Source organism: Rhinoderma darwinii, chromosome 2 (assembly GCF_050947455.1).
Source record: "Rhinoderma darwinii isolate aRhiDar2 chromosome 2, aRhiDar2.hap1, whole genome shotgun sequence".
Lineage (NCBI taxonomy): Eukaryota > Metazoa > Chordata > Amphibia > Anura > Rhinodermatidae > Rhinoderma > Rhinoderma darwinii.
In genome coordinates, this window is record NC_134688.1 from 48965574 (window position 1) to 48993083 (window position 27510).

At 41.5% G+C, this 27510-nt stretch overlaps 1 protein-coding gene across 1 annotated transcript in view; it reads left to right on the forward strand.

The window, feature by feature from the left end:
• MIPEP (mitochondrial intermediate peptidase) overlaps positions 1–21520 on the forward strand; it is a 123911-nt gene extending 102391 nt beyond the window's left edge. Inside the window, exon 19 of the mRNA XM_075851623.1 lies at positions 20193–21520. Within this exon, the coding sequence (XP_075707738.1) occupies positions 20193–20290 (98 nt within the window). The 3' untranslated portion in view covers positions 20291–21520. The remainder of the gene's footprint in view (positions 1–20192) is intronic.
• Positions 21521–27510: the final 5990 nt, after the last annotated feature.

A 27510-nucleotide genomic window follows, 5' to 3' on the forward strand; every position in this document is an offset into this window, starting at 1 on the left:
TGGAAGCGAGGCAGTTGAAGAGTGGGACGCTGGTATAAAAATTATCCAGGTAGAGGCGGTAACCCTGGTCCAGCAGTGGGGGCACCAAATCCCACACAATTTTTGCATTAAATCCCAGTAAAGGGGGGGGGGGCAATCTGGGGGCTGAATACTGGTGTCCTTCCCTTCATATATCCTAAATTTGTAGGTATACCCTGATGCACTCTCGCACAGCTTATACATCTTCACGCCATACTTTGCCCTCTTACTCGGCAGGTACTGGCGGAATTGAACCCTCCCTTTAAAATGTACCAAGGACTCATCAATAGAAATACACTTCTCGGGGGTGTATGCTTGGGCAAATCGGGCACTGAAACGGTCTAATAGAGGTCTCCGTTTATACAAACGGTCAAAACTGGGGTCATCTCGGGGTGGGCACTGCTAATTATCAGTATAATGTAAGAAGCGAAGAATTGCCTCATTTTTTATTTATTTTTTTAGGTTCCAGTTCAGTTCTGAAGTTGCTTTGAGGGGCCCATATATTAGACACCCCCATCAAACACCCTATTTTAGAAACTAGACCCCTCAAAGTATTCACAACAGCATTTAGAAAGTTTATGAACCCTTTAGGTGTTTCACAGGAATTTAGAGCAAAGTAGAGGTGAAATTTATTTAATTTAATTTATTAGGCACCATGTTCGGTTTGAAGAGGTCTTGTGATGCCAAAACAGTGGAAACCCCCGAAAAGTGACCCTATTTTGGAAACTAGACCCCTTGAGGAATCCATTGTAGTATTCATGGGGTGCATGCGACTTTTTGATTCTGTTTTTAAGAGGCGTGGTGACTAAAACACAGCAATTCTACTATTGTTTTTTATTTATTTATGTTTACAGCGTTCACCGTGCGCTATAATTTACATATTCACTTTATTCTGCGGGGCGATACGATTACGTCGATATCAGATGTTTATAGTTTTTTTTATGTCTTATGGCGTTTGCACAGTAAAATACTTTTTGTAAAAAATCATTTACTTTTTGTGTTACCTTATTCTAAGAGCCAGAACGTTTTTATTTTCCCATGAAGAAAGCCGTGCAAGGACATGTTTTTTGCGTAACGAACTGTAGTTTCGATCAGGACTGTTTTTAGGTACATGCGACTTTTTTATCTCTTTTTTTATTCCATTTTTTGCGAGGTGAGGTGACCAAACAATTGTGATTCTGGTATGGTTTATTATTATTTTCTTTTACGGCGTTCACCGAGCGGGATAAATAACGATATAATTTTGTAGTTCAGGCCGTTACGGACGCAGCGATACCAATTATGTATAGTTTATTTGTTTATTTATATTTATTAATAATAAAGGACTGATAAGGGAAAAAGGGGGATTTTTATTTTTATCACTTTGAAAACTTTTATTTTCTTATTTTTGCACAACTTTTTTTTACTTTTTTACACTTTATTACTTTGTCCCACTAGGGGACTTGAGGGCAGGAGGCCCTGATCGCTATTCTAATACACTGCACTACATGCGTAGTGCAGTGTATTAGAGATGTCAGCTACTCACTGACAGCAAGCATAGTGGGTCCTGACTTCGTCAGGACCCACTAGGCTTCCGTCGATGGCGTAGCCAGAGTCCATTGTTAGGATTCTGGTTGCCATAGTAGCCATCGCCGCCCGCTATCATGGATCAGGCCGTCGATTGTGGCTTAACTCTTAAGAAACCACGATCGCTATTGAACGGGGCTTCTAAGGGGTTAATCGGCAGGGGACCTCCGTGATCGGTCCCTGCACATTGAGCTGTGATAGTCTGCTGTCGGAAACAGCAGCTGTCACAGCTTGTGAACGCGCCGGCGGAAAATGGCGCCACATTTACTCCATGACATACTATTAGGTCACTGAGCGCGAACGCTCTAGTTAGCATGACCTAATAGTAGGTCATGGAGCGTTAAGGGTTTAAGGACCTATGAAGAAAATAAACGTCATTGTCGGCTGCTAGATCGCGCACCATGACTTTCATTTTCGTCTCCTTGCTTCAAACTGTCACCGTGTGTAAACGGTGACAGAACTGTGCCGACAGCTGATCGTCACAGTCAGCGGCCGGGGGACCAATCAACGTGGTCCAGCCTGGCGATCGCTGTGATTGGTCAGTCACTGATGACAGACCAATCACAGCTGTCAATGTAACAAAGGCAGGAGAAAAAGCCGGTACACGGCTCTGATCACCTCACTGCTGTCAGAGGTTGTGAGGAGAACAGAGCTGCATTAGCCTGTCCTTCAGTCAAGTTAAAAAAAAAATTTTTAACCCCTTCATATCTGCCCCTGTGATCCCACCCATCCATATACCTCTCCTGTCATTTTGTGTGACACAAATAAAATCATTTGATTATATATAGAGTTTTAGGTAGCGCTAGGTGTAGGGAGTTAGGTAGCGTTAGGGTTGGGCACTAATTTGCGTTAGCTAGGTGTAGGGCTTTAGGTAGTGCTAGTAAGGGTTACGTTATTAGGGTTTCATATAAAAAAAAATAATATATATATATATATAAAAAAGATATATAAACAAAAAATACGTTGGTTATAGTATTATATAGTTATAAGTTAGTCTCCGTTATATAGACTATATATATTATAGATATATATACAATGTCTCAGCGGTTGTATACAGCTGAGGAAGCCTTTGCGATAATGTGTTGGTGTCGTCATCGAGTGACAGCGATGAACCAGAAGCAATGCGGGGCAGGCTGAGCGAAAGTCAGTCTAGCACAAGAGCTAGTGAGCCAGATACCACCGGATATAGCGCGGCAGATTTTTTTTAAGTTCTTCTTTTCAGAAGACTTAATGGTTATACAAACCAATTTGTATTCCCAACAATTTATGGCAAGTAACCCCATGTCTTTTTATACCAGGTCCAACATCTGGTATCCAGTCGACAAGGCAGAAATGCTAAAATTTTGGGACCTTCTTTTAAGTATGAGCATTGTAAAAAAGCCCACTATAAGGTCATATAGGTTGACTGATGTCCTGTACGATACCCCCATGTATCGTGCAGTGATGAAACGCAAACGTTTTGAGGCCATAATGCGTTTCATTCACTACATGGACAATTCCCAATGTCCACCAGAAAGTGACCCCAGCTATGATCGGCTATATAAAATAAGGCCTCTTATTAGCAATTTTAATTTAAAATTTGCAGAGGCAGATACCCCAGAAATGAATCTTATCGTTCATAAATACTTGGTTCTATTCAAGGGGAGATTAAAATTCCGGCAGTGTCTTGCTGGTTATAGAGCCAGATATGGCATGAAAGTCTATAAAATCTGCGAAAGCAGCACTGGCTACACACACCGTTTTAGGTTATATGAGGGAAAAGATACCCAAATTAACCCTCCTGAATGCCCCCCCCCCCCCTCCATGCTCAATATAAGTGGACGAATCGTCTGGGACCTAATTTACCCTCTACTAGACAAGGGGTACCACTTGTATGTTGACAATTTCTATACAAATGTTCCCCTAAAATTTTATTTAAAAAAACAAACGGTTCCTTACGGTATGATTAGACGCAACAAGAAAGGCCTTCCAATGGCGCTGGTGAACCTAAAATTAAAGGCCAATGAAAGTCAGGCTTTTTGTCATGAGGACATAATGATCGTTAAGTACAAGGATAAAAAAAAGATGTCCTCATGTTAACCTCCATCCATGCTGATGAAAGGAGCCCTGTTTCTGTGCGAGGGACGAATGCTACCATTACTAAACCGCTCTGCATACAGCAGTACAATATACATATGGGAGGGGTGGACCTTGCCGACCAAATGCTGCATCCCATATAGTGCAGTTAGAAAGTCATGGGTCTGGTACAAAAAAATTGGCCATCCATCTTGTGCAAATGGCGCTGTATAATTCATTTACCATATACAGGAAAGCAGGAAACCAGGGGCCTTATCTGAACTACCAGGAAAAGGTCATAACATTTTTTATTTTTGGAGACCAGGGTGGAGAGACCACGGCAAGAATCTCAAGCGAGGCCAGCAGAGTAATTTCGGGACAGCATTTTCCATCCCAACTGCTAATAAGAGACGTCCCCAAAAGAGATGCCGGGTGGTTTTCAAAAATGGAACAAGAAGAGACACGGGCTACCGGTGTGATACTTGCCCAGACAAACCAGGCCTCTGTATGCACGAATGTTTTCGCATATACCATTCGTCACTAGATTATTAAATTTTTTATGTTATTTCTACTCTCGTTTTGTCCCGTCAGACATTTGCATTGCTTTTATTTTCTGATTCACTCTCTACTTAATTTTCACCCCATTCCTCATTACCATATTGGCCACTTATAATTTGGATTCCAATCAAAATTAAAATTCTCATTATACCCCTAGATGAATATCTTGAGGGTTGTTTTTTTTATCAATTACTTGAGTTGCTTTTCTTTTGCCCTAGCCCCTCAAAGACTCGGCAAACATGAAATGGTGCCAGTAAATTATTCCAGCTAGAATGATGCCATGAAAGCCCGTCGTGTATCGAAACAGCAGATTAGGGCCTCATTGGGGTTTTTTTTTAGCACAGAAGTACCAGCGCAATAAAATGTGGTGTGCATTTCCTCTGTTTACTTTGCTTTGTACAAAAAAACTATTCATGAATGTGACACATTTGTGGGGGGAAAAAAAACAAATTTGAATTTTTCACACTTGCTTTGCATAAATTCAGGGTAGGGTCTAAATGCTCACTACACCCCTAGATAAATACCTTAAGGAGTCTAGTTTTCTAAATGGAGTCATTTATGGGGGGTTTCTATCGTTCTGGCAGCTCAAAACCTCTCCAAATGTGCAGTGGGGCCTAAAACATTTTCATGCAAAATATGTGTCTTGAAAGCCACTGGGTGCTCCCTTCCTTTTGGGCCCTGTGGTGTGTCCAGGCAGCGCATTAGGGCCACAATGGGGGTATTTTTGAAGACAGGAGAAAAACGCAATCGATTTTGGGATGTGTTTCTTCATTTTCATCGCTTTACAATGAAATCTGTCTTTAAAATGACACACTTGTGAAAAAAGTACAATTCTTTTTTTTTCGTCTGCTTTGCATGAATTACAAAAGAACTGTGGGGTCAAAATACTTACAACAACCCTTAATGAATACCTTAAGGGGTGTAGTTTTCAAAATGTGGTGATTTATGGGGGTTTCCAACAGTATGACACCTATGAGCCTGTGAAAACTTGGCTTAAAGAGGCTCTGTCACCACATTATAAGTGTCCTATCTCCTACATAAGGAGATGGGCGCTGTAATGTAGGTGACAGTAATGCTTTTTATTTTAAAAAAAACAATCTATTTTCACAACGTTAGGAGCGATTTTGGTTTATGCTAATGAGTTGCTTAATGCCCAAGTGGGCGTATTTTTACTTTCGACCAAGTGGGCGTTGTACAGAGGAGTGTATGACGCTGACCAATCGGCATCATGCACTCCTCTCCATTCATTTAGACAGCAGAATCGCGTTCTTACTAGAACATGATCTGCAGCCACATACTCAGTGATTCTGCTTGATTAACATTAATCCAGTGTCCTGATAATGAATACACATGACCATCCAGCCTGGACGTCATGTGTATTCAGAATCCTGACACTTCTGAATCTTTTCTGTGAGATTCCAGCAAAGGATACAAAATCTCGCGAGATTACGGAGGTAAACGAGATTTCGTTTCCCTTGCTGTAAATCTCACAGAAAAGATTCAGAAGTATCAGGATTCTGAATACACATGACGTCCAGGCTGGATTTCATGTGTATTCATTCTCAGGACACTGGATTAACGTTAATCAAGCAGAATCGCTGTGTATGTGGCTGCAGATCGTGTTCTAGTAAGAACGCGATTCTGCTGTCTAAATGAATGGAGAGAAGTGCATGATGCCGATTGGTCAGCGTCATACACTCCTCTGTACAACGCCCACTTGGTCAAAAGTAAAAATACGCCCACTTGGGCATTAAGCAACTCATTAGCATAAACCAAAATCACTCCTAACGTTGTGAAAAAAGATCGTTTTTTTAAATAAAAAGCATTACTGTCACCTACATTATAGCGCCCATCTCCTTATGTAGAAGATAGGGCACTTATAATGTGGTGACAGAGCCTCTTTAATGCAGGAAAACCAAATGTACTTCAAAATGTATAAAATCATTAATAAATTTGTAAGTCTCCTAAATTGCTAAAAAATTTATCTATTTTTTCAAATGTTCTGCCAAAATAGAGTAAAGAGATGGAAATATATATATTTTTAAAAAATTGTACAGTATGTATGACATATTGCAGTTCAAAATAGGGAAAAATTAAAACTTTTACAAAATTGCATACATTTTTGTATTTTTTTAATCGTTTACGGAAATCGTATCAGTCTACTTTTACCACCTAAATAAAGTCTAACATGTGACGAAAAAACAATGTCAGAATTACTTGGATATGCAAAACTATTACAGAGTTAGGCTGGGTTCACACGACCCATTTTCAGGCGTAAACTAGGCATTTTACGCCTCGAATTACGCCTGAAAACACGGCCCAAATACATCGGCAAACATCTGCCCATTCATTTCAATGGGTTTGCCGACTTACTGTGCCGACGACCTGTAATTTTACGCGTCGCTGTCAAAAGACGGCGCGTAAAATAACAGCGTCGTCAAAGAAGTGCAGGACACTTCTTGGGACGTAATTTAAGCCGTTTTTCATTGACTTCAATGAAGAACAGCTCCAAATTACGTCCGTAATTGACGCCTCGCAAAACGCGAGTACGCGCAATTACGTCTGAAATGCAGGAGCTTGTTTTCTCCTGAAAACAGCTCCGTAATTTCAGCCGTAATTGTCGTTATCGTGTACCCTTATTCTATGGCAAAGTCAGACATACCAGATTTGAAAAATCTGGCCTGGTCATTAAGGTTCAAACAGGCTGGGTCAATACCATTTTGGAGTTACATTTTTGGGGGAAAGCGAGGTTACCAAAAAACAGCAATTATGGCATTGTGATTTCTTTTTTTCCTACGGCGTTCACCTGGTGGGTTAAATAACGTGATATTTTAATAGTTCAGACTTTTACGAACACGGCAATGCCTATCCTGTTTACTTTTTTTATCGCTTACATTATTTTATGCAAAAAATGGGAACAGGGTTTTTATTTTTAGCTTTTAGGGGGGTTTAGATATATTTTTAACAATGTTATTAAACATTTTTGTATTTCCTTTATCTGTTCTCTACTGTTAAGCCCTGTCTATGGCAAGGCTTAATAAAGGAGCACTGATGACAGGACTGGAGATCCTCATAGTCCCCTGCGTCCTGCTGGTCAGTTTAGCAGAGAGGGAGGAAAAAAAAATTGACATTGCTGAACACATTATGATTCTGCCTCCTTTACTTGTCCCAGACTCTTAAATCATTGCCTCAACTAAGAGCCGCTCTTGTCACTAGCGTAATTAAATGAAATTGTTTCCTTTCATGAGGGCCGAAACTTCAAAGCTAGGAAGGTGAATCTCACAATGGCCCGGGGCTTGGGAGCGGCCAATCTGTGTTTATTGGCTCCTAAACTACGTTATGAAAATTCCAGAGTTCTCTCTTTAGTTTTTGACTAATTAATTAGATAGTGCTATACTTAGACCCTGTTCACATCATGTTTGTGATATACGTTTAATGTGTACGCCAGGAAAGCTCCCAGCGTAGACACTAAACATCTCCATAGGGCTCCATTAATCTGACTGAGGCCAAAAGTGTGTCCTTTTGGCCTGCGTCTGACCGGTAAACTTCAATAAAAAAAGAAAGTTATGGAATAAGTGTATTAGACTACGCTATTCCATACATCGGGATCCTGAAAAAATCCACAGCACAGTATACTTTTTTTTAACATGGGAGCCTTTGGGTGACAGATAACATCCATCAGAGGTATATGTTTTCTTTTACATTTTTTAAATATCTCGCAACATAGATCTCGGGATATGTCAGGTTTGGAGAAGATAAGTTAAGGGAGGACACATCTGTACATCCGTCACAGGCATCCGTTAAATATAAACATAGCTTTTCATGATATATACATTCACCTCTTCCCGACACCGGAGGCTGGGAGGGAAAGTATGGAGCGGACTCACGGGCTGAGACCGCTCCATAAGATGCGCGTGTCGGCTGTAAGTTACAGCCGATACTTCAGTGCAACGAGCGGGATCGTAGGTTACTACAATCCCACTCGTTTAACTCTTTAGATAACGCTGTCCGTATCGACCGTGACATCTAAGCCGATAGAGTGGTTGGGTTCCTCCGATGGAACATCGGCTTCCCCGGGATGCGATCACATGGTGCCGATGGATGTCATGGTGGCCTGGATACTTAATGAAGTCTTCGATATACTGCAATACATTAATATTGCAGTATATTGTGCAAGTGATCGCTTGTTCAAGTCCTCTCCGAGGGTACATTCAAGTCCCCACGGGACTTATATACTAATAGAAAGGTAAAATACAGTTAAGGCTTCATTCACATCTGCGTCGGGACTCCGTTCATGGGTTCCGTCTGAGCTTTCCATCACGGCAACCCATGATCGCAAACCAATGGTTTCCATTTGCACCGGATCCATCACCATTGAAATAAATGATGATGCAAAGCCTTATGGTTTCCGTTTGCTTCAGTTTGGATTCCGTTCATGGGTTCCCCTGATGAAAAGATCCAACGGAATCCATGAACGGAGTCCTGACGCAGATGTGTACGAAGCCTAAATAAAGTTTTTTTTATATATACAAGATTTTCCCCAAAAGGAAATAAATAAACCCTCATAACTTTTGAACGTCTCGAGGTAGAGGGTTGAAATTTGGATGGATTTAATGGGGTCATAAAATCTACCAGTTAACGCCCTGGTCTCCCATAGTGACACGTCACTCCCCCGCATCCGGTCTAAATGCTGCCATCCTCCTTGCATGACATTTTATCCCATGTGACCGCTGCAACCAATCACAGACTGCAAAGATCACATGTGAGTAAATATCATCCCAAGACGAAAGTCCGTGCCAAATCAAACACAATTTGGTGTGGATCTTATTTTTTCTTCGCCATACCCTCTTATGATGATCCTTTCCGTTTCGGTCAAATGCATTTTGTGATGTGACAATAGAAATGTACAAAAATGAAAATTACTCTCCGAATTAGCGCTCTCTGAAATTCACAAGCGACTACCAAAATGTGTACACATGAAATTACGTTACAATCATAGACAAGGTCCATTTTGTATCGCCGAGGCCGATCGTAATAATACGCAATTTAAAGTCACCTTGATTGTGACATTCCCAAGCTCACACACATGAGCCCACACACATTTAGGATTTTACCCGAGCGGTACATTTTGGGTTATGCTAACACCGATAGCGGATATTGAAGATAACTATAACGTTAAATATCTCCGCCAAGGGGGTGGGGGTGGTTTTTTTTACGTTAACTTGTAGATTTTATGACCCCATTAAATCCCATCAAATTTCAACCCTCTACCTCGATCCAATGCGATCGCTGCATCAAAGTGGTGTGTAGCAAATCGTCAGCCTGCCATGCAATGGCAAGGTTGTCAACTGCTACTATGGCAACAGGCCTCCTGTCTGCCATTACGGAAACCGATTAGGCCCTGACCGGAGTTGGAGCCTGATCGGATTGCTGTCAGTGAATAACTGACAGTTCTAATACATTGCACTACATAGGTAGTGCAATGTATTAGAACATCAATCGAACAGTTGGACCTTCAAGTCCCCTAGTGGAACTAAGGAAAAGTGTAAAAAAAAAGGTGTTAAAGTAAAAATAGTAAAAAAGTTGTAAAAAATAAAAGTTTCAAGTAATAACATAAAACACTATCGCCCTTTTTCCCTTATCAAGTTATTTATCACTGTAAAAAATAATAAAGCCTTGCATATTTGGTTTCGCAGCATCCGTAATGACCTGGACCATAAAAATATTATGTTATTTGTCCCACGCAGTGAACGCCGTAAAAAACAACCTAAAAAATAATGCCAGAATTGCCTTTTTTTTGGTCACTTTGTCTTCCAAAAATTTAAATGAAAAGTGATCAAAAAGTCGCATGTATCCAAAAATGGTACCAATAAAAACTATTACTCGTCTCACAAAAAACAAGCCCTCAGACAGCTCCATCGACGAAAAAATTAAAAAGTTATGGCTCTTACACCTTGGCGACAGAAAAATTATATTTGCAAAAAGTTGTAAAACATAAAAAAGTGCTTTAAATTAGGTATCGCTGGAATCGTACTAACCCGCAGAATGAAGGTAACATGTAATTTATAACGCGTGGTGAACGCTGTATAAAAAAAACTATGGCAGAATTGCTGTTACCTTGCCTCCCAAAAAACAGGATAACAAGTGATCAAAAAGTTGCATGTACCCCAAAATGGTACCAATAATAACTACAGCTCGTCCTGCAAAAAAAAAACAGCCCTCATACCACTACGTCTGTGAAAAAATTAAATTAATTAAGGCACCAATATGTCAGGAAAGAAAAATATGCAGTTGTGCCGGCCCGAGGGGAACATTTCTTCTGTTTCAAGAGGCGAATTATCAAGGCACTAAAATTAGGGAACCAGGAAGGGTAGGACTCAAATATATCTGCTGGAAGCGAGGGCGCTCGTCTTATACCAGGACAACACTTCCCAGCAAAATTCCTCAAACTGCAAAGGTGCGGAGTGTGGGCCAAATGGGAGATAAGTAAAGACACCATTTGTCAGTGCGACACCAGCGGGTGCAGAAAGGATTGCTTCACAGCGTAACAAATATTTATGGATTATTTTATTGTTTACCCCATTATTATACCCCCTGACTATGCCCCTGATGTACTCTGCCCACTTACATCTGCCCCACATTATAAACTGAAACACCAGTAAAACTCCAAACAAAACTACTACCAAGCAAAATCCACGCTCCAAAAGCTACATGGTGCTCCTTCCCTTCTGAGCCCTACAGCGTGCCCAAAAATCTGTTTACTTCCACATATATGGCATCGCCGTACCTGGTAGAACCCTTTTAACGAGTTTTTGGATGTGTGTCTCTAGTGACACAAGCTGGGCAAAACATATTTCCACTGAAATGTCACATCTAGGGAAAAATTTTTATTTTTACTTTGCACCATCCGCAGCGCAATCATTTATGGAAAAGGGCTGTGGGGTGAAAATTCTCACTACACCCCTTAATAAATGCCTTGAGGGGTGTAGTTTCCAAAATGGGGTCACTTCTCAGGGGTTTCTTTTATTATTTCACATCAGAGCCTCTGCAATTGTGAACCAATACTGTGTAAGTTGCCAAATTAGGCCTCAATTCCGCATGGTACTCAACTCCTGTGCCCTGTCGATAGTCCAGGCAAAAGAATAGGGCCACATGTAGGGTGTTTCTAAAACCGGGAAACACAACATAATAATTAAAGAGCTGTCTTGTTATGGTGGCACAAGCTGGGCACCACATATTGGCATATCTATGGAAAAAAAATCTATTTTCACTCTGCAACATCGAGTGCACACTAATTTCTGCAAAATACCTGCGGGGTTAAAATGCTCGCTAGGTGAATACCTTGAGGGGTGTAGGTTCCAAAATTGGGTCACTTGTGGGGGGATTTACACTGTTTTAGTCCCACAGGGGCTTTGCAAATGCGACATAGCAACCAGAAACCAATCCAACAAAATCTGTACTCCAAAAGCCAAATGGCACTACTTCCCTTCTGAGCACTACTGTGTGGCCAAACAGCAGTTTATGACCACATATCGAGTATTGCCGTACTCAGAAGAAATTGCTTTACAAACTTTGTGGTTCTTTTTTTCTTTTATTTATTGAGAAAATGAAAAATTTTGCGCTAAAGTCTCATGGAAGAAAAAGGATTTTTTTATTTTTACTGCCCAATTCTAATAAAATCTATAAAACCCCTGTATGGTCAAAATGCTCACTACACCCATAGATAAATTCCTTAAGGGTGTAGTTTCCAAAATGAGGTCACTTGTGGGAAGTTTCCACTGTTTTGTCCCTTCGGGGGCTTTGCAAATGTGACATGCCCTCCGCAAACCATTCCTGCTAAAATTGAGCTCCAAAAGCCAAATGGCGCTCTTTCCCTTCTAAGCCCTGCCGAGTGTCCAAACATCCGTTTATGACCACATGTGGGGTGTTGTTTTAATCGGGAGAAATTGCTTTACAAATTTGGTGGTGCTGTTTCTCCTTTAGTCCTTGTGGAAAAGAGAAAAAAATTAGCTAAACCTACATTTTCTTGAATGTAGATTTTCATTTTGACGGCCTACTTCCAATAATTTCTGCAATAAACCTGTGGGGTCAAAATGCTCACTATACCCCTAGATAATTTCCTTGAGGGGTCACTTTTGGGGGATTTCCACTGTTTTGGCTCCGCAAGAGCCCTTCAAACCTGATACGGGGCCTAAAATATTTTCTAATAAAAAGGAGGCCCCAAGATTCACTAGGTTCTCCTTTGCTTCTGAGGCCGGTGCTTCAGTCCATTACCACACTAGAGCCACATGCGGGATATTTCTAAAAACTGCAGACTCTGGGATATAAATATTGAGTTGCATTTCTCTGGTAAAACCTTCTGTGTTACAAAATTTTTTTATTAAAAATGAATTTCTGCAACAACAAAAAAAGGAAATTTATAAATTTCACCTCTACTTGCTTTAATTACTGTGAAACGTCTAAAGGGTTAAGAAACTTTCTAAATGCTGTTTTGAATACATTGAGGGGTGACGTTTTTAAAATGGGGTGACTTATTCGTTTCTAATATATAAAGCCCTCAAAGCCACTTCACAACTGAACTGCCCCCTGTAAAAATAGCCTTTTGAAATTTTCTTGAAAATGTACAAAATTGCTGCAAAAGTTCAAAGCCTTGTAACGTCCTAGAAAAATAAAAGAATGTTCAAAAAACGATGCCGATCTAAAGTAGACATATGGGGGATGTTAATTAGCAACAATTTTGTGTTGTATAACTGCCTATCTTACAAGCAGATACGTTTAATTTTAGAAAATTGCTAATGTGAAAAATTTTTCACTAAATTTTGGTATCTTTCACGATTAAATACTGAATGTATCAAGCAAATTTTGCCAGTAACATAAAGTCCAATGTGTCACGAGAAGACAGTCTCAGGATCGCTTGGATAGGTGAAAGCATTCCGAAGTTATTACCACATAAAATGAAATATGTCAGATTTAAAAAATGAGGCTCTGTCAGGAAGGTCAAAAGTGGCCAAAGCGGGAAGGGGTTAATCTCCCACAAAAAAATCTAAGAAAAAGTGATCAACAAGCCTTGTGTAACCCAAAATGGTACGAATAAAAACCACAGCTTGTCCCGCAAAAAAACAAGCCCTCATCCCCATCAATCGATGTAAAAATAAAAAAGTTATGGCTCTCAGAATATGGTGACACAAAACAAATTTTATTTTTAACAATTTGTTCTTTCCTTGTAAAAGTAGTAAAATCTAAGAGAAATTATATAAATTTGGTATCAACGTAATCGTATTGACCCGTATAATACAGTTAACATGCCGTTTTTACCGCACGTGAGCGCTGTAAAAACTAAACCCAAAAAAACAATGGAGGTATCAGTTTTTTTTTCTTATTCCACCCCACAAAGAAATTTTTCCCAGTTCATTACATAGTACAGTAAATGGTGCCATGAAAAACTACAACTCATCCCGCAAAAAAACAAGTCATTAAGTTATGCCCCTGGTTCAGTATACTACTTAATATCCACATCTTAGGCTGGGTTCACATCAGTGTTCAGTTTCCATTGATCGCTTCCGTCAGACCTTTCCATCGGAGGAACCGATCAACCGAAAGGCAAGCGGAAACCATAGCTTCCATTTGCATTACCATTGATTTCACTCGTAATGCTTCCATTGCTAATGGTTTCCGTTTGTCTCCGTTTCGTAAGGTTTTGTTTTTTTTACGGAATCAATAGCGCAGTCGGAATGGAGACAAATGGAAACCATTAGCAACGGAAGCATTACCATTGAAATCGCTGGTAATGCAAACGGAAGCTATGGTTTCCGTTTGCCTTTCCGTTGATTGGTTCCTCCGATGGAAAGATCTGATAGAACCCATCAATGGAACCGAACGCTGATGTGTACAGGCCCTTACCTAGCTTGAATAGTGGAAGTAATGTGTGTGTATATATGTGGTCAATGATAGGGATTTAAATCCACATAATGCCCCCTGAAGACCTAGAGCGGGAAGTGTTGTCATATGGACACAGGGGCAGGGGAGCTGCAGGTTTATCTTCATAAGAAATAAGGTGTTAAACTTTTTTTCATGTACACTAGGAGGCATTTTAAGTGTAATGAAGTTTATTTTTTAATAACTTGCAGTTTAGTATCATACTAGTTTTTCAGGTTTTCAGCAGTAAATTAATGTGTCCTAATGTTAGTGGGAGGTGTTGTTGTCATTAAAGGGGATGAAATTAGAATAGAAAAAGGGGAAGCTTTCTTTCTTTCAGAAACAGCACCACTGTTATTCACTGGCTGTTTCAGGTATTGCAGGTTAATTCACCTAAATGGGGCTGAACTGCAATACCAGAGACAACCACTGGACAAGAGTGGTGCTGTTTCTGGGGACAAAAGAGCAAACCTTTTTCTCTAATCTCATACAACCCTCATGGGGCCACAAGTACAACTCAGAAATAGAGGCCAGAAGGGCTTTGGATGAGACTGCACCCTTTGTGTTGTGGAATCTGAAGGTTAAACAAGATTCCATCTACATTTCTTATAACGATTTTTTTTACCAGCAACACGTAAGTAATTAGATTTTTTTTTATTTTGGGGAAGTCAGAGCTATTCCTGATGCCATTGATTCTTCATGCCGGCACTTGCATGAAGCATTTATGGTTAATGTGAGCAGCTCACTATATGTATCAGGGAACGATCTGTATACCTGCCCTCTACTGCCCGCGGCGCTTTCTTCTCAGAGCCTGATGCTGGTTCGGGGAATTGCTCCGGCAATGTTTACTCAGGGATATAGGGCAGAGTTTGTATTTTTAAGAAACGCTGCCTATAATTATTTAGAGAGAAGCCGAATTGTTGAAGTCATTTTTATTTTGCATGATGTACACAAGGTGTGTCAGTCCACAACCGGGTCATGTTTACTTTTGCAAGGGAGGATTTTTATTTTTTTTAAGGACCACATCAAAGCAGCAGAGGAGTCTGTAGAGTGCACCAATTTCTGGCACCAGATATAGCACCCGTTTATGCCAAGCTTCACCGAAGCACCGGATTTTTCTGGGATTGGAGATTTCTATTTGCAAAGGAGATAAAACCTTCAGGACCCTTTGGTGAAAAATTCTGTTTCATTATTTGTGGCACAAATACCTGCCTTTGTACATTTTTTGTAACAACATTTTGATATGTGCCGGGGCCGCAGTCAATAAAATGACTCTACGGCCCTATTCACATGGCGGAATTTTTGCACCGGATTCCGCCTCAAAATTCCGCATCACATTAATTTCAATGGGTGGTGAATGCTTCTTTTTCCCATCAGCTGATTTTTTTCAGCTAGCAAACAAAAGAAGCGTCTTGCCCGATCTTTGGGAGGATTCCGCCCAAATCTCCCATTGAAGTGAATGGGAGTAGGAATCTTACTGCTGACATCAGGAATAATTCCGCGGTGGATTTTGCGGCAGGACCCGCCAAGCAAAATACGCCGTGTGAACAGAGCCTAAGGCCTCCTGCGCGCAGACTTCTATTTTTCCACCATGAATGTGAAGCATTTTTTAATGGCGGTTTTTTTATTTTACTACATTTGTAACCTGCGATTTTTCAAGACCTATAGAAAAGTATATGGGAAAAACACCAGAAAAAAAAACCATTCCTAGCGCATACTGCGCTTTGAGAAAAACGCCACTTACCCTAAAAATGGCACAAAACGCTTTTCATATTGCATTACACAAAAAAACACCACGAAAAATGTGGCGTTTTTCTGAATTATGCTTTGTGTGTAATTAGCCTAAGGCCTCTTTTACACGACAGTGAAAAACGGCCATGTGATGGCCGTCCTTTTAACGGCTTTCACATGGCCGTTTTCAGAACAATGATATTCTATGGGTGCATTCACACGGCTGTTTTTTTAACGGCCCGTGAATAATGGCCGTCAAAAAATAGGACATGTCCTATTTTTGGCCGTTTTAACGGCCTGACGGCACCCATAGAAGTCAATGGATCCGTTTTTAACGGCTGTCAATACATGTAACAACCGATAAAAACGGATCTGTTACATGGGGATTGGCAAGGGAACTACTAGTTCCCTTGCTGGCTATCGTTGGCATACTCGGCGCTTCTTCAGGTGTGGTCACTCGTCTGTGGTCACTCGGGTTTGAAGGCGCCTCGATGACGTCATCGCCCCGTCGCACTGCCTTGCCAGATCCCGTGCAGACGAGTGACCATACCTGAAGAAGACAAGAGACGGCGCTGCTCTCGTGAGTATGTTGCATGATCTATAGGCAGGTTGGTGTAGCATCTACAGGGAGGCTGGTGTGGCATCTACAGGGAGGCTGGTGTGGCATCTACAGGGAGGCTGGTGTGGCAGCTACAGGGAGGCTGGTGTGGCAGCTACAGGGAGGCTGGTGTGGCATCTACAGGCAGGCTGGTGTGCCATCTACAAGGAGGCTGGTGTGGCATCTACAAGGAGGCTGGTGTGGCATCTACAGGGAGGCTGGTGTGGCATCTACAGGCAGGCTGGTGTGGCATCTACAAGGAGGCTGGTGTGGCATCTACAAGGAGGCTGGTGTGGCATCTACAAGGAGGCTGGTGTGGCATCTACAGGGAGGCTGGTGTGGCATCTACAGGGAGGCTGGTGTGGCATCTACAGGCAGGCTGGTGTGGCATCTACAGGCAGGCTGGTGTGGCATCTACAAGGAGGCTGGTGTGGCATCTACAGGGAGGCTGGTGTGGCACGATCTACAGGGAGGCTGGTGTGGCACGATCTACAGGGAGGCTGGTGTGGCACGATCTACAGGGAGGCTGTGTGGCATCATCTACAGGGAGGCGTGTGGCATCTACAGGGAGACAGGTGTGGCATCATCTACATGGAGGCTGGTGTGGCATCATCTACAGGGAGGCGTGTGGCATCATATACAGGGAGGCGTGTGGCATCATATACAGGGAGGCGTGTGGCATCATCTACAGGGAGGCGTGTGGCATCATATACAGGGAGGCGTGTGGCATCATCTACAGGGAGGCGTGTGGCATCATCTACAGGGAGGCAGGTGTGGCATCTACATGGAGGCTGGTGTGGCATCATCTACAGGGAGGCGTGTGGCATCATCTACAGGGAGGCGTGTGGCATCATCTACAGGGAGGCGTGTGGCATCATATACAGGGAGGCGTGTGGCATCATCTACAGGGAGGCAGGTGTGGCATCATCTACAGGGAGGCAGGTGTGGCATCATCTACATGGAGGCTCGTGTGGCATCATCTACAGGGAGGCGTGTGGCATCATCTACAGGGAGGCGTGTGCCATCATCTACAGGGAGGCGTGTGGCATCATATACAGGGAGGCTGTAAATAGTGTCTAGGTGAACATGTGACCTTCCTTTGGTTGTTTTCAGGGGGTTGGGACAAAAAAAGCCTGACCAATGAAATTCATCAGTTTTTTTAACGGCCATGAAAAACTGATGCAAAATGGATGTCAAACGGCCATTAAAAACGGACAGATGGACTTGAAATGGATGAAAATTTAGAGACACACTGATGCAAAATGGCCATGAAAAACTGACAGTTGATCAGTTTTAAATGGACATTTTTTTTCACTGTCGTGTGAATAAGGCCTTAGGCTCTGTGCACTTTAGGTTTTTGGCCTACGTTTAATGTTTACACTGGGAAAGGCTCTGTTCACATCTCGTTTTGTGCACACTTTTGCAGTATACGCCGATATAAAAAAAGTTGCAAAAACGTATGCATTTTCAACATCTTTTTGCCGTGTACGTTTTTTTACATTTAAGTCCATTCTCACTTGAAAAATCAAATATTGAGCAAAATCAATAAATATTTGTAAAGTTACATTATAAAGGAAGTAGTAGGGAGTGGCTGCAGTGTTTTCTGGTGCCAGTTGCGAGGGGAGGCGCTGTTTTGTCTCATAATCTGGGTAATCTATATATGGTGACAAAAATGTATACGTTTGTATGCAAATATTACAATATTGGTCAGGTCAAAGCGTGCAAGTCAGACATACATTAAAAATGACATGTGAGCTAAGCCTTAAAGAGACACTCCAGTGAATTTTTTTTTTATTGCCACCGTTTGTGCAGTACACTTGGTAAAAAGATGGACAGGCGCTTTGTTTCAGAAATATCCGGCCGCAATGTAGTCACGTGACCGCACTGTGACCAACCGATTTATACAGCGCCTGTTGTGTGGTTAAAAAGTCTCTCACTATATATTCCTAAGAAACACTCAATGTGGGTCTCATAGAAATGCATAGAGAAAGAGACCTCCGGCCCACACAGCAGGTTCTGTATGAATCTGCCGGTCAAACGGTGGCAATAATAAAACAATTCGCTGGAGTGTCTCTTTAAACATGTGGCGTTTAATGCCTTAAAGAGGCTCTGTCACCAGATTTTGCAGCCCCTATCTGTTATTGCAGCAGATAGGCGCTGCAATGTAGATTACAGTAACGTTTTTATTTTTAAAAAACGAGCATTTTTGGCCAAGTTATGACCATTTTCGTATTTATGCAAATGAGGCTTGCAAAAGTACAACTGGGCGTGTTGAAAAGTAAAAGTACAACTGGGCGTGTATTATGTGCGTACAGCTGGGCGTGTTTACTACTTTTACTAGCTGGGCGTTCTGATGAGAAGTATCATCCACTTCTCTTCAGAACGCCCAGCTTCTGTCAGTGCAGCACTGTGACGTCACTCACAGGTCCTGCATCGTGTCGGCACCAGAGGCTACAGTTGATTCTGCAGCAGCATCCGCATTTGCAGGTAAGTAGCTACATCGACTTACCTGCAAACGCCGATGCTGCTGCAGAATCATCTGTAGCCTCTGGTGCCGATGTGTCATCGCTCGTCTGACACGATGCAGGACCTGTGAGTGACGTCACAGCGTGATCTCTGGAGAACACGGCTGTGTCTGCACTGCCAGAAGCTGGGCGTTCTGAAGAGAAGTGGATGATACTTCTATACACAACGCCCAGCTAGTAAAAGTAGTTAACACGCCCCGATGTACGCACATAATACACGCCCAGTTGTACTTTTACTTTTCAACACGCCCAGTTGTACTTTTGCAAGTCTCATTTGCATAAATACGAAAATGGTCATAACTTGGCCAAAAATGCTCGTTTTTTAAAAATAAAAATGTTACTGTAATCTACATTGCAGCGCCGATCTGCTGCAATAGCAGATAGGGGTTGCAAAATCTGGTGACAGAGCCTCTTTAACAGTCCGTCACTATAGAGGTTAAAGGTATTCGTAATGAAAGGCCAATAACATACTGTACATCACCCATAGATGCCTACATTTTAAAAAAAACATATACCACACAGTATTTTCTTCGCGTTATCCCTCGGCATGGAATAGCCTACTACGTTATTCCATCCTAAAAAAAGACACTCTTTCTGCTTCCGTCGGATTAATGGAACCCTAGGGATACGTTCAGCGTTTACGTCAGGAGCTTTTGCACAGAGCCTCAGGAGAGGTTTCACACAGCCGTAATAACGGGCATTTCCGAGACCAGATTATAATCTCAACACCTGAACCCCCGCGGTTCTACTAATCCAAATTTAGCAACCATAGGGGATCCGGGGTTTTACAGCAATAATATGGGCGCTAATGTTTCCATATTTTTGCTATGTGCATATGGCCGTGTTACAGCTCCGTACCGCCTCCGAGTTGTATGAAGCTACGATACGGCGCCATTACAAGTGTTTGGGCCCTTGCTGTACCTCTTGACGTCACTGATTCTGTATGGAGGATTTTTCTGTTGGTGTCCATACCAAACTACGATAACAGACTGAAGAGGTTGAAAATTACATGGCAGCCATGAGTTACCCACTTCATACTCGTAATACAACAAGTGCGATTTTGAATGCACAATTTCTATTTACAGAGACCGTCTTACCCTTGTTAGAACCTGTCAGTGCAGGATAAAGATTTTTGCTGATCATGCAGTTTTATAATTAATAACCTGTCTGAATCTATGAAGATGTGGTACGTTCTACATAGTAATGGTGGATCTCTTTATTTCCAGGAATGCTTCAGAAGTGTCCGTCAGTGGATGAATTTGTGGATGCGCTTGTTTCAGATCTGGATCCAGACTTTGAGACATTTATTATGGACTCAGAGTAGAAGACCGCAAAGATTACAGAACACTAGTAATATCATTTGTAATATAACATTGAATTTATTCAGTGCCACTTTATATAAAGCTGCAGGCTATGAGGGGCATGATCTGTACACCCTGATATATGTGACCTCACGTAAGCGAGAAGATACATTCACAGAGAAATACTGTCTGTCCAGTTAGTTCTCTTCATGCACCACAATATTATCAGCAGCAGTGGACCTGTCCCTTGTGCGCTATAGAGACGATCATACTGCGGACTCAACACGGTTTCTTCACACACACACACACACACACACACACACACACACACACACACACACACACACACACACACACCAGAAGGGGAGGTAAAGGCACTTTATGTTGCGGTGATGTCTGGACACAGAAGCTGTTGGCTGTAACTAACAGCCGACATTCTGCTGCAAAGGCTGGGATTGGAGGTAACTCTGATCCGGGCCCTTTTACCCCTTTGCTGTGGTCAGTAGTGCCCGCGGAACCTAATAGTGTAAACAAACGGAGTGGGTACGTTTTGTTTACCCAAAAACGCCCCTAACAACAGGGCAAGGCATAATAGACAGCCTGTCCATTTTTACTGACAGGCTATATACTACATTGAAATATAGAAGTATCAAATTAACAACAGTTCATGTCTCCTATTAAGACAAAATAAAAGTTGGGTTTTTTTCACACACATCACTACAAATATATATGTAACTCAAAAAGATTCCCTTAAAAAATACAACTCATCTCACAAAAAACAAGCTCTCATAGAGCTACGATAACGGAAATATAATAAGTCACGGCTCTCGGAATGCACTAAGGCAAAAACTTGCTTCTAGATAATATTATGTCCGTAATACTGTGGTGTGTGTATGCAGGGAGCCGAAAACAGTCTGAAGTCTGAGTATTATGTCCTTTTACACTTGAGATACAATGGTCTCGAATTGTCAAAAGTAAAAATCCCCTTAAACGGACTTGTTTCCGGTATGAGCTGATAGACAATAAACATGTCAACATTTTGACGGCTATGACTTATTAACAATATTTAAACACTCAAATTGAATAGTGCATTAATGTTTCATTAGAAATATTGAAAACTATCGTAATAGAAATTCTGTTTGGGACCATTGACATATCGAGGAACACCAGGTTTTTATACTGTTGGATATTATTTTGTTGTTCTGCTTTGGAAATGTACATACTTTTCAGAATTAAACAGAAAAAAAATAGAACGTTTTACTGACAGTTTGAGACAGTGGGGGACCGAGGGCCACATTACCAAATTGTACGGATTCAAGGGGCTGCAATAAAATTTAACTTGGCCCCACACACAATGCCTGCTAGAGAGTGCCCCAGCCAGGGTGCACTCATAAAGTTTCACAGAGAGTGCCCTGTATACAGTGCCTGCCATAGAGTGCCCCCATATGTTTCCCATAGAGCCTTGTCTATACTGTTTCCAAAGTGCACAAAAAAGGTGGTGGCACTCCCCAAAAAGTCGTGAGACGAGGTGCTATGCTGAGTTATCATGCTGCATGGAACACTTCCAAAGAAAGCAAAATAAAGAAACGAGATAAGGATATGTTGGAGTTCCTTCTAAAGTGAGTTATAGCAGCTAATGACTCTCCTCCATACTGGGGCAAGCCTGAATCTGAGGGTTTGAGTGGGGATCCTGAGGACACAGATACAATTAAATGCACTGGCAGCCGACCCCCTTGAGAGAACCCTGGCCACTGGCTACCCACTATGGCATTGTGAGCAGGCCACATGTATATCCCTGATGTAGATAAAATATAAGATTGGAGAAACCATCTCATACACAATACTTTGTGAGACTGAACCATAAGTGGTGATGATGTAAGGATCGTATACCGATACTGTAAGGCCTCATGCACACGACCGTGTTTTTGCGTCCGCAATTCCCCCGCAAATCCACGGGAGAATTGCGGACCCATTCTTTTCTATGGGGCCGTGCACACGACCGTAGTTTTTGCGGTCCGTGCACGGCCCGGGAACCCGGACCGCAGAAAGTACGGACATGTCCTATTATGGTCCGGAGTTGCGGTCCGGGCTCATTGAAAACAATGGCCCGGCCATGTGCATGTGCGGGCGGCTTGCGGCTGACAGTCCGCTGACAGTCCGCAGCCGGCCGACACGAAAATCACGGGCGTGCACACGGCTACGGTCGGGCTACGGTCGTGTGCATGAGGCCTAAGGATTAAAATGAATATTGATAAAAGATATAGGAGAACATTACAGGAGCATTGTTGAAGTTCCATTACCTGACTGATAACATCGACAAATCTGGAGTGACCTTTAAAGGGGTTGTCCAGGATTAGAAAACGGTCTTTTTATGTCAGAAACAGCACCACTCCTGTCCATAGACTTTGCCTTGTATTGCAACTCATCTCCATTCAAGTGAATAGGGATTAACTCTAAATACATTTTTTGGGGGTACACCGTTTCTCCAAAATCATAAACTTCACAGTCCGAAGACGTTGTGGACCGATCCAACTATGAACTGGTCACACCCAGGGACCACGCTGTGGGGAGGAGGGCTGGCAGGTCTTGCGCCTCAGGTACTGAGTGATCGGGATGCCAACAAGCCACTCAGCTTTGGCCAGGGTATTTCCTGAAGTGAATCTATGCCCCTGGTGACTGAACATCTAGGTACAACTCTCCCTTTTTTCCATACAAGAGAATAGGGCAGCCCAACTGATCCTCTAGTTATATACTGTATGTATAAAGTAAACCATCCAGGCAGCAAGTAGATGAAAATGGCTATAAAGTTCTGCTCTTGTTTATGATATGCATATTTAATAACTACTATGACTAAATTGTAAATTTATCCAGACACATATGACATCACTTCTCTTCAAATATAATTTGTATTTTACTGAAATTACATAATTGTTTTCAAATTGAAGCACCATTTATGGATGTGACATAAATCCTCTCCAAATATGAATGGTGGCTTGACCCATGTCACAAAATATTACTGCTGTGACCCAAAAAGACGAATAGCTCCTCCTACTGCACTGGCTTCATATAGTGGGTCCTGGGGTGGGAAGTTGGCTGCTTGAAACCCTTGCCAACCAGTGTTTTAGCCGTAAATGCTTAGCAATTTTGCGCACGTGATAATTTAATGACCCTTCTCTTTCTATTTGTTGGGCTACCCAGTTTTTTGTCCATTATAGGGCTGTTTCTTTAGTATTAGTGGTAGATTTTTGAAAATAAAATACAGTTTTCTAACTCATAAATTTTTTTACATTTAGTAAGTTCACATTAAAATATCGTATTCAAATGGATTGCCTATTTGTTTTGGCCATATATATATATATATATATATATATATATATATATATATATATATATATATTTGTTGGATCAGTGCAGGTTATGGATACTTATCTTAATTTTTTGTCCTTAAAAAAATAAATCTCTAGGATCATTCACTCTTGATATTTTACAGTTCTTTTTTTTTTATGGTAACTAGGGCATCCATATGAGACCCAGTTACAGGGGAAATCAGCCCTCTATGTTGATATTAGTCACAGGCAAAGAAGCTCCTATGCAGACCTATACCATTTTGTGCATACAGCTCCTATGCAGACCTATAAGTTTCCATGGTTACAGACTACAAACACAGATCTGTGTTACTCTCACCTATTGACCCGGTCTTCTACTGTCCATAGGTCCGCAAGAAGATAAGCCAGAGGGAGTGGATAAACACATCACTACAGGATCAAACTCCACACAGATATGTGTGTGTCTTTTATATATATATATATATATATATATATATATATATATATATATATAGTACTGCTTAAATGTTTTGGGCAGTTGTGTGAAAAATATGTATGAGTAAGAATGCTTTCAAGAATAGAAGTGTTTATAGTTTTTTTATCAATTAGCAAAATACAAAGTGAATGAACAGAGGAGAAATCTAAATCAAATCAATATTTGGAGTGACCACCCTTTGCCTTTAAAACGGCATCAATTCTTCTAGGTATACTTGCACAATGTAATGGATTTTGTAGGATTATCATCAGGTGTATGATTAATTATACCAGACAGGTGATAATGATCATCATTTTCATATGTAGGTTGAAACTCAGTCATTAACTGTAACAAAAACATCTGCGTAGGAGGCTTAAAACTGGAGGAGGAACAGCCAAACTCGGTTACAAAGGTGAGGTTGTGGAAGACAGTTTCGTGTTACAGATCCACCATGGCAAGATTGAACACAACAACAAGGCATAAGGTAAACATTTCAAAGCAGACTCGGGTTTGAAGATGTGCAGTTCAAGCTCTTTTGAAGAAGCACATAGAAACGGGCAACGTTGAGGACCGTAGACGCAGTGATCGGCCAAGGAAACAGATCAAATACACGTCATGCTTACTTCCCTTTGAAACCAGAAGATGTCAAGCAGTACCGACAGCTGAAAACTGGCAGAAACCAGTGGTACCCAGGTACACCCATCTACTGTTCACAGTAGTCTGGCCAGAAGTGGTTTTCATGGAAGAATTGTGGCCAAAAAGCCATACCTTCGACGTGGAAACAAGGCCAAGTGCCTCAACTATGCATGAAAACATAGGAACTGGGGTGCAGAAAAATGGCAGCATGTGCTCTGGACTGATAAGTCAAAATTTGAAGTATTTGGCTGTAACAGAAGGCAGTTTGTTCGACAAAGAGCTGGAGAGCGGTACAATAATGAGTGTGTGCAGGCAACAGTGAAGCATTCATGGAGGTCCTTTGCAAGTTTGGAGTTGAATTTAAGCAAATGAAGTTGGGACTTTGGTCAGGATTAATGGTGTTCTCAATGCTGAGAAATACAGGCGAACTTCACACTGCTCTGCGGTTCTTATCTTTTCACTAGAACCTTATATGTATATTTTAGCTTGGTTATGCCGGTTCAAACTTTTTAATTTAATTTCACCGATCCACAGCACTCTGCATGACCCCACTTTTTTTCGGCTCTGGAATGTGCGGACCCAGTATATTTCTATTGTGTATTCTTCCATACTGGTTGTCAGCACTGGAAAAGATCAAGTCATCGTGGTTTCACTCATCACAGTAAATTACAGACTGTCCTACACACTGTCTGAAACTGATTTTATGTAGCTTTTCTTTAGCAAGTATCAGACTATCAATGTGCCCGCACCTGGCATATGAATGGGCACTATTCAAAACGGCCTTATTTATATTTACTGAAAGAAACCTACTGTCATTTGTATTTTGGCTGATGATTAAAGACCATACAGGGACTGATCTAAGCAGTTAATTACAACATCAAATGAATTTAAAGAAAAATGGCAGTACAAGTAATAAGAAATTCCGGAGGAGGCTTTGCTCTTTTATGCAAATTTGTTTTATACTAGAGCAGTGGCATTTTATTTAGGCCCTGACAAAAGGCCTAAAAAGGGGGTAGTGAGTGCCGGGGGTGGGAAATCAACATAAGACCCCCTCCTTTTGCCCTACGAGATCCAGCAGTAGGAGATTGGAGCACAGAATTACACTACTTAATGAGTGAATGGGGAAGGGTGCCTTTACCTCAACGGGGCTTGTAGATATTACATGATCTGCCTCTATGAAGTCCTACTTGGAGCCTTTAAAAAATCTAGATAATGTTCCGATGATTTCCATCACGCAGGCTATGATAAAAGATCAATACCCATCAATAGATACTGTTGATCTATAATACAGTGACCCTAATGCAAATACTTAACAACTTTTTGTAGCGTTACTTTCCAATTTTAACTACTGAGCTACAGCTGCAGTCTGCAGGAATACCTTGGGTTGCATGCAGTGGACTGCAGCAGTCAGTCCATTAAAATTGGAAGGTCATGCTACAAAAGGTTGTCTTTGACCCCAACATTAATGTTTCAGTGTGCCACCATTTTATAGGCAGTATCATTGGTATCTGTATTTTTGTCAGCTCCGGGAGCCGATGCAATGCGTCCTGACAGCGTCCAGCGTCAGGATGTAGTGTGCGAGGAGCAGCACCTGGAGATGGGAGCAGTGAGTATAAGCGTCTGATCTGGGGTTTGATTACTTTAGGGTTTCTGATCTGAGATCTGATTAATTTAGGGGGTATAGAGGGTCTGGGGTCTGTTTAATTTACAGTGTCTGATTAATTTACGAAGTCTGCTCTTAAAATATTAAAGGGAGTGACTAAAGAAAGCATTGCACGCCACTTTTTACGCACACCGCCGGATTCAATCCTGGATCCGCCCTGCCTGGGTAAGGCTTTGGATGTTGTGTATCTTAACTTTTCAAAGGCGTTTGACACTTTGCCACATAAAAGGTTGGTATATTAATTGAAAATGCTGGGACTGGGGGAAAATATGTGTAATTGGCATAACAACAAATAGCTCAGTAATAGAAAACAGAGGGTGGTTAATAATGGTACATACACAGAGTGGGTCACCGAGATCAGTATTGGTCCCTCTTATTTTAAAAATGTTTCTTAATGACCGAAGATAATATAATACTACAAAGGGATTTAAGAAACTGGAGGAGTGGGCAGGGAAATGGCAAATTAAGTTTAATGTGGATAAATGTAGGGTTATGCACTTGGGGGGAGGAAACAAATTCTACAATTATGTATCAGATAATAAAATACTGGCTAAAAGTGCCACCGAAAACATTTTGGGGATATTAGTGGACAGTAAACCTAAAGCGTTACTAACTTTTCAGAATAGGATGTCATATCTGTGTTCATGAGGAATAACACTATTTCTGGCCATTATATGACTTGTGTCCTGCTTTATTTAGCAGTTTTTCCCTCTGCAGGCTCCTGCTCTAATACTAAGTTGTCTCTGAGTTATTGGGCTGAGCCTAACTGCTATCATGTCTTCTATACACTGCACACATAGGGAGGAGAATCCTGTTCTCCTATCTCTATTACATAGAGATACAAGCAACAGCAGCATGGAGGAGATTATACAGTAGTAATGAGCAGTGTAGCTGAGAATCCAGCACTGGGGTGAGAAATAACACTTACTATGTTGCAGCACACCTGTTTCTTTCTGTCACTCTCTCAATATGCTCCTGTGCCCTTTCTCCATAGACTTCTATGGGCATCTCTGTCTCTTTCACTCTGCTCCTGCTCACCCTTCCCTCTCCATAGACTTCTATTGGCAGGCTTTGAAGAGACACCTACCACTTCCTAAATTCTGTCTCCTCTGCTCTGTAACTAGAGATGGATTTTGCTTGACT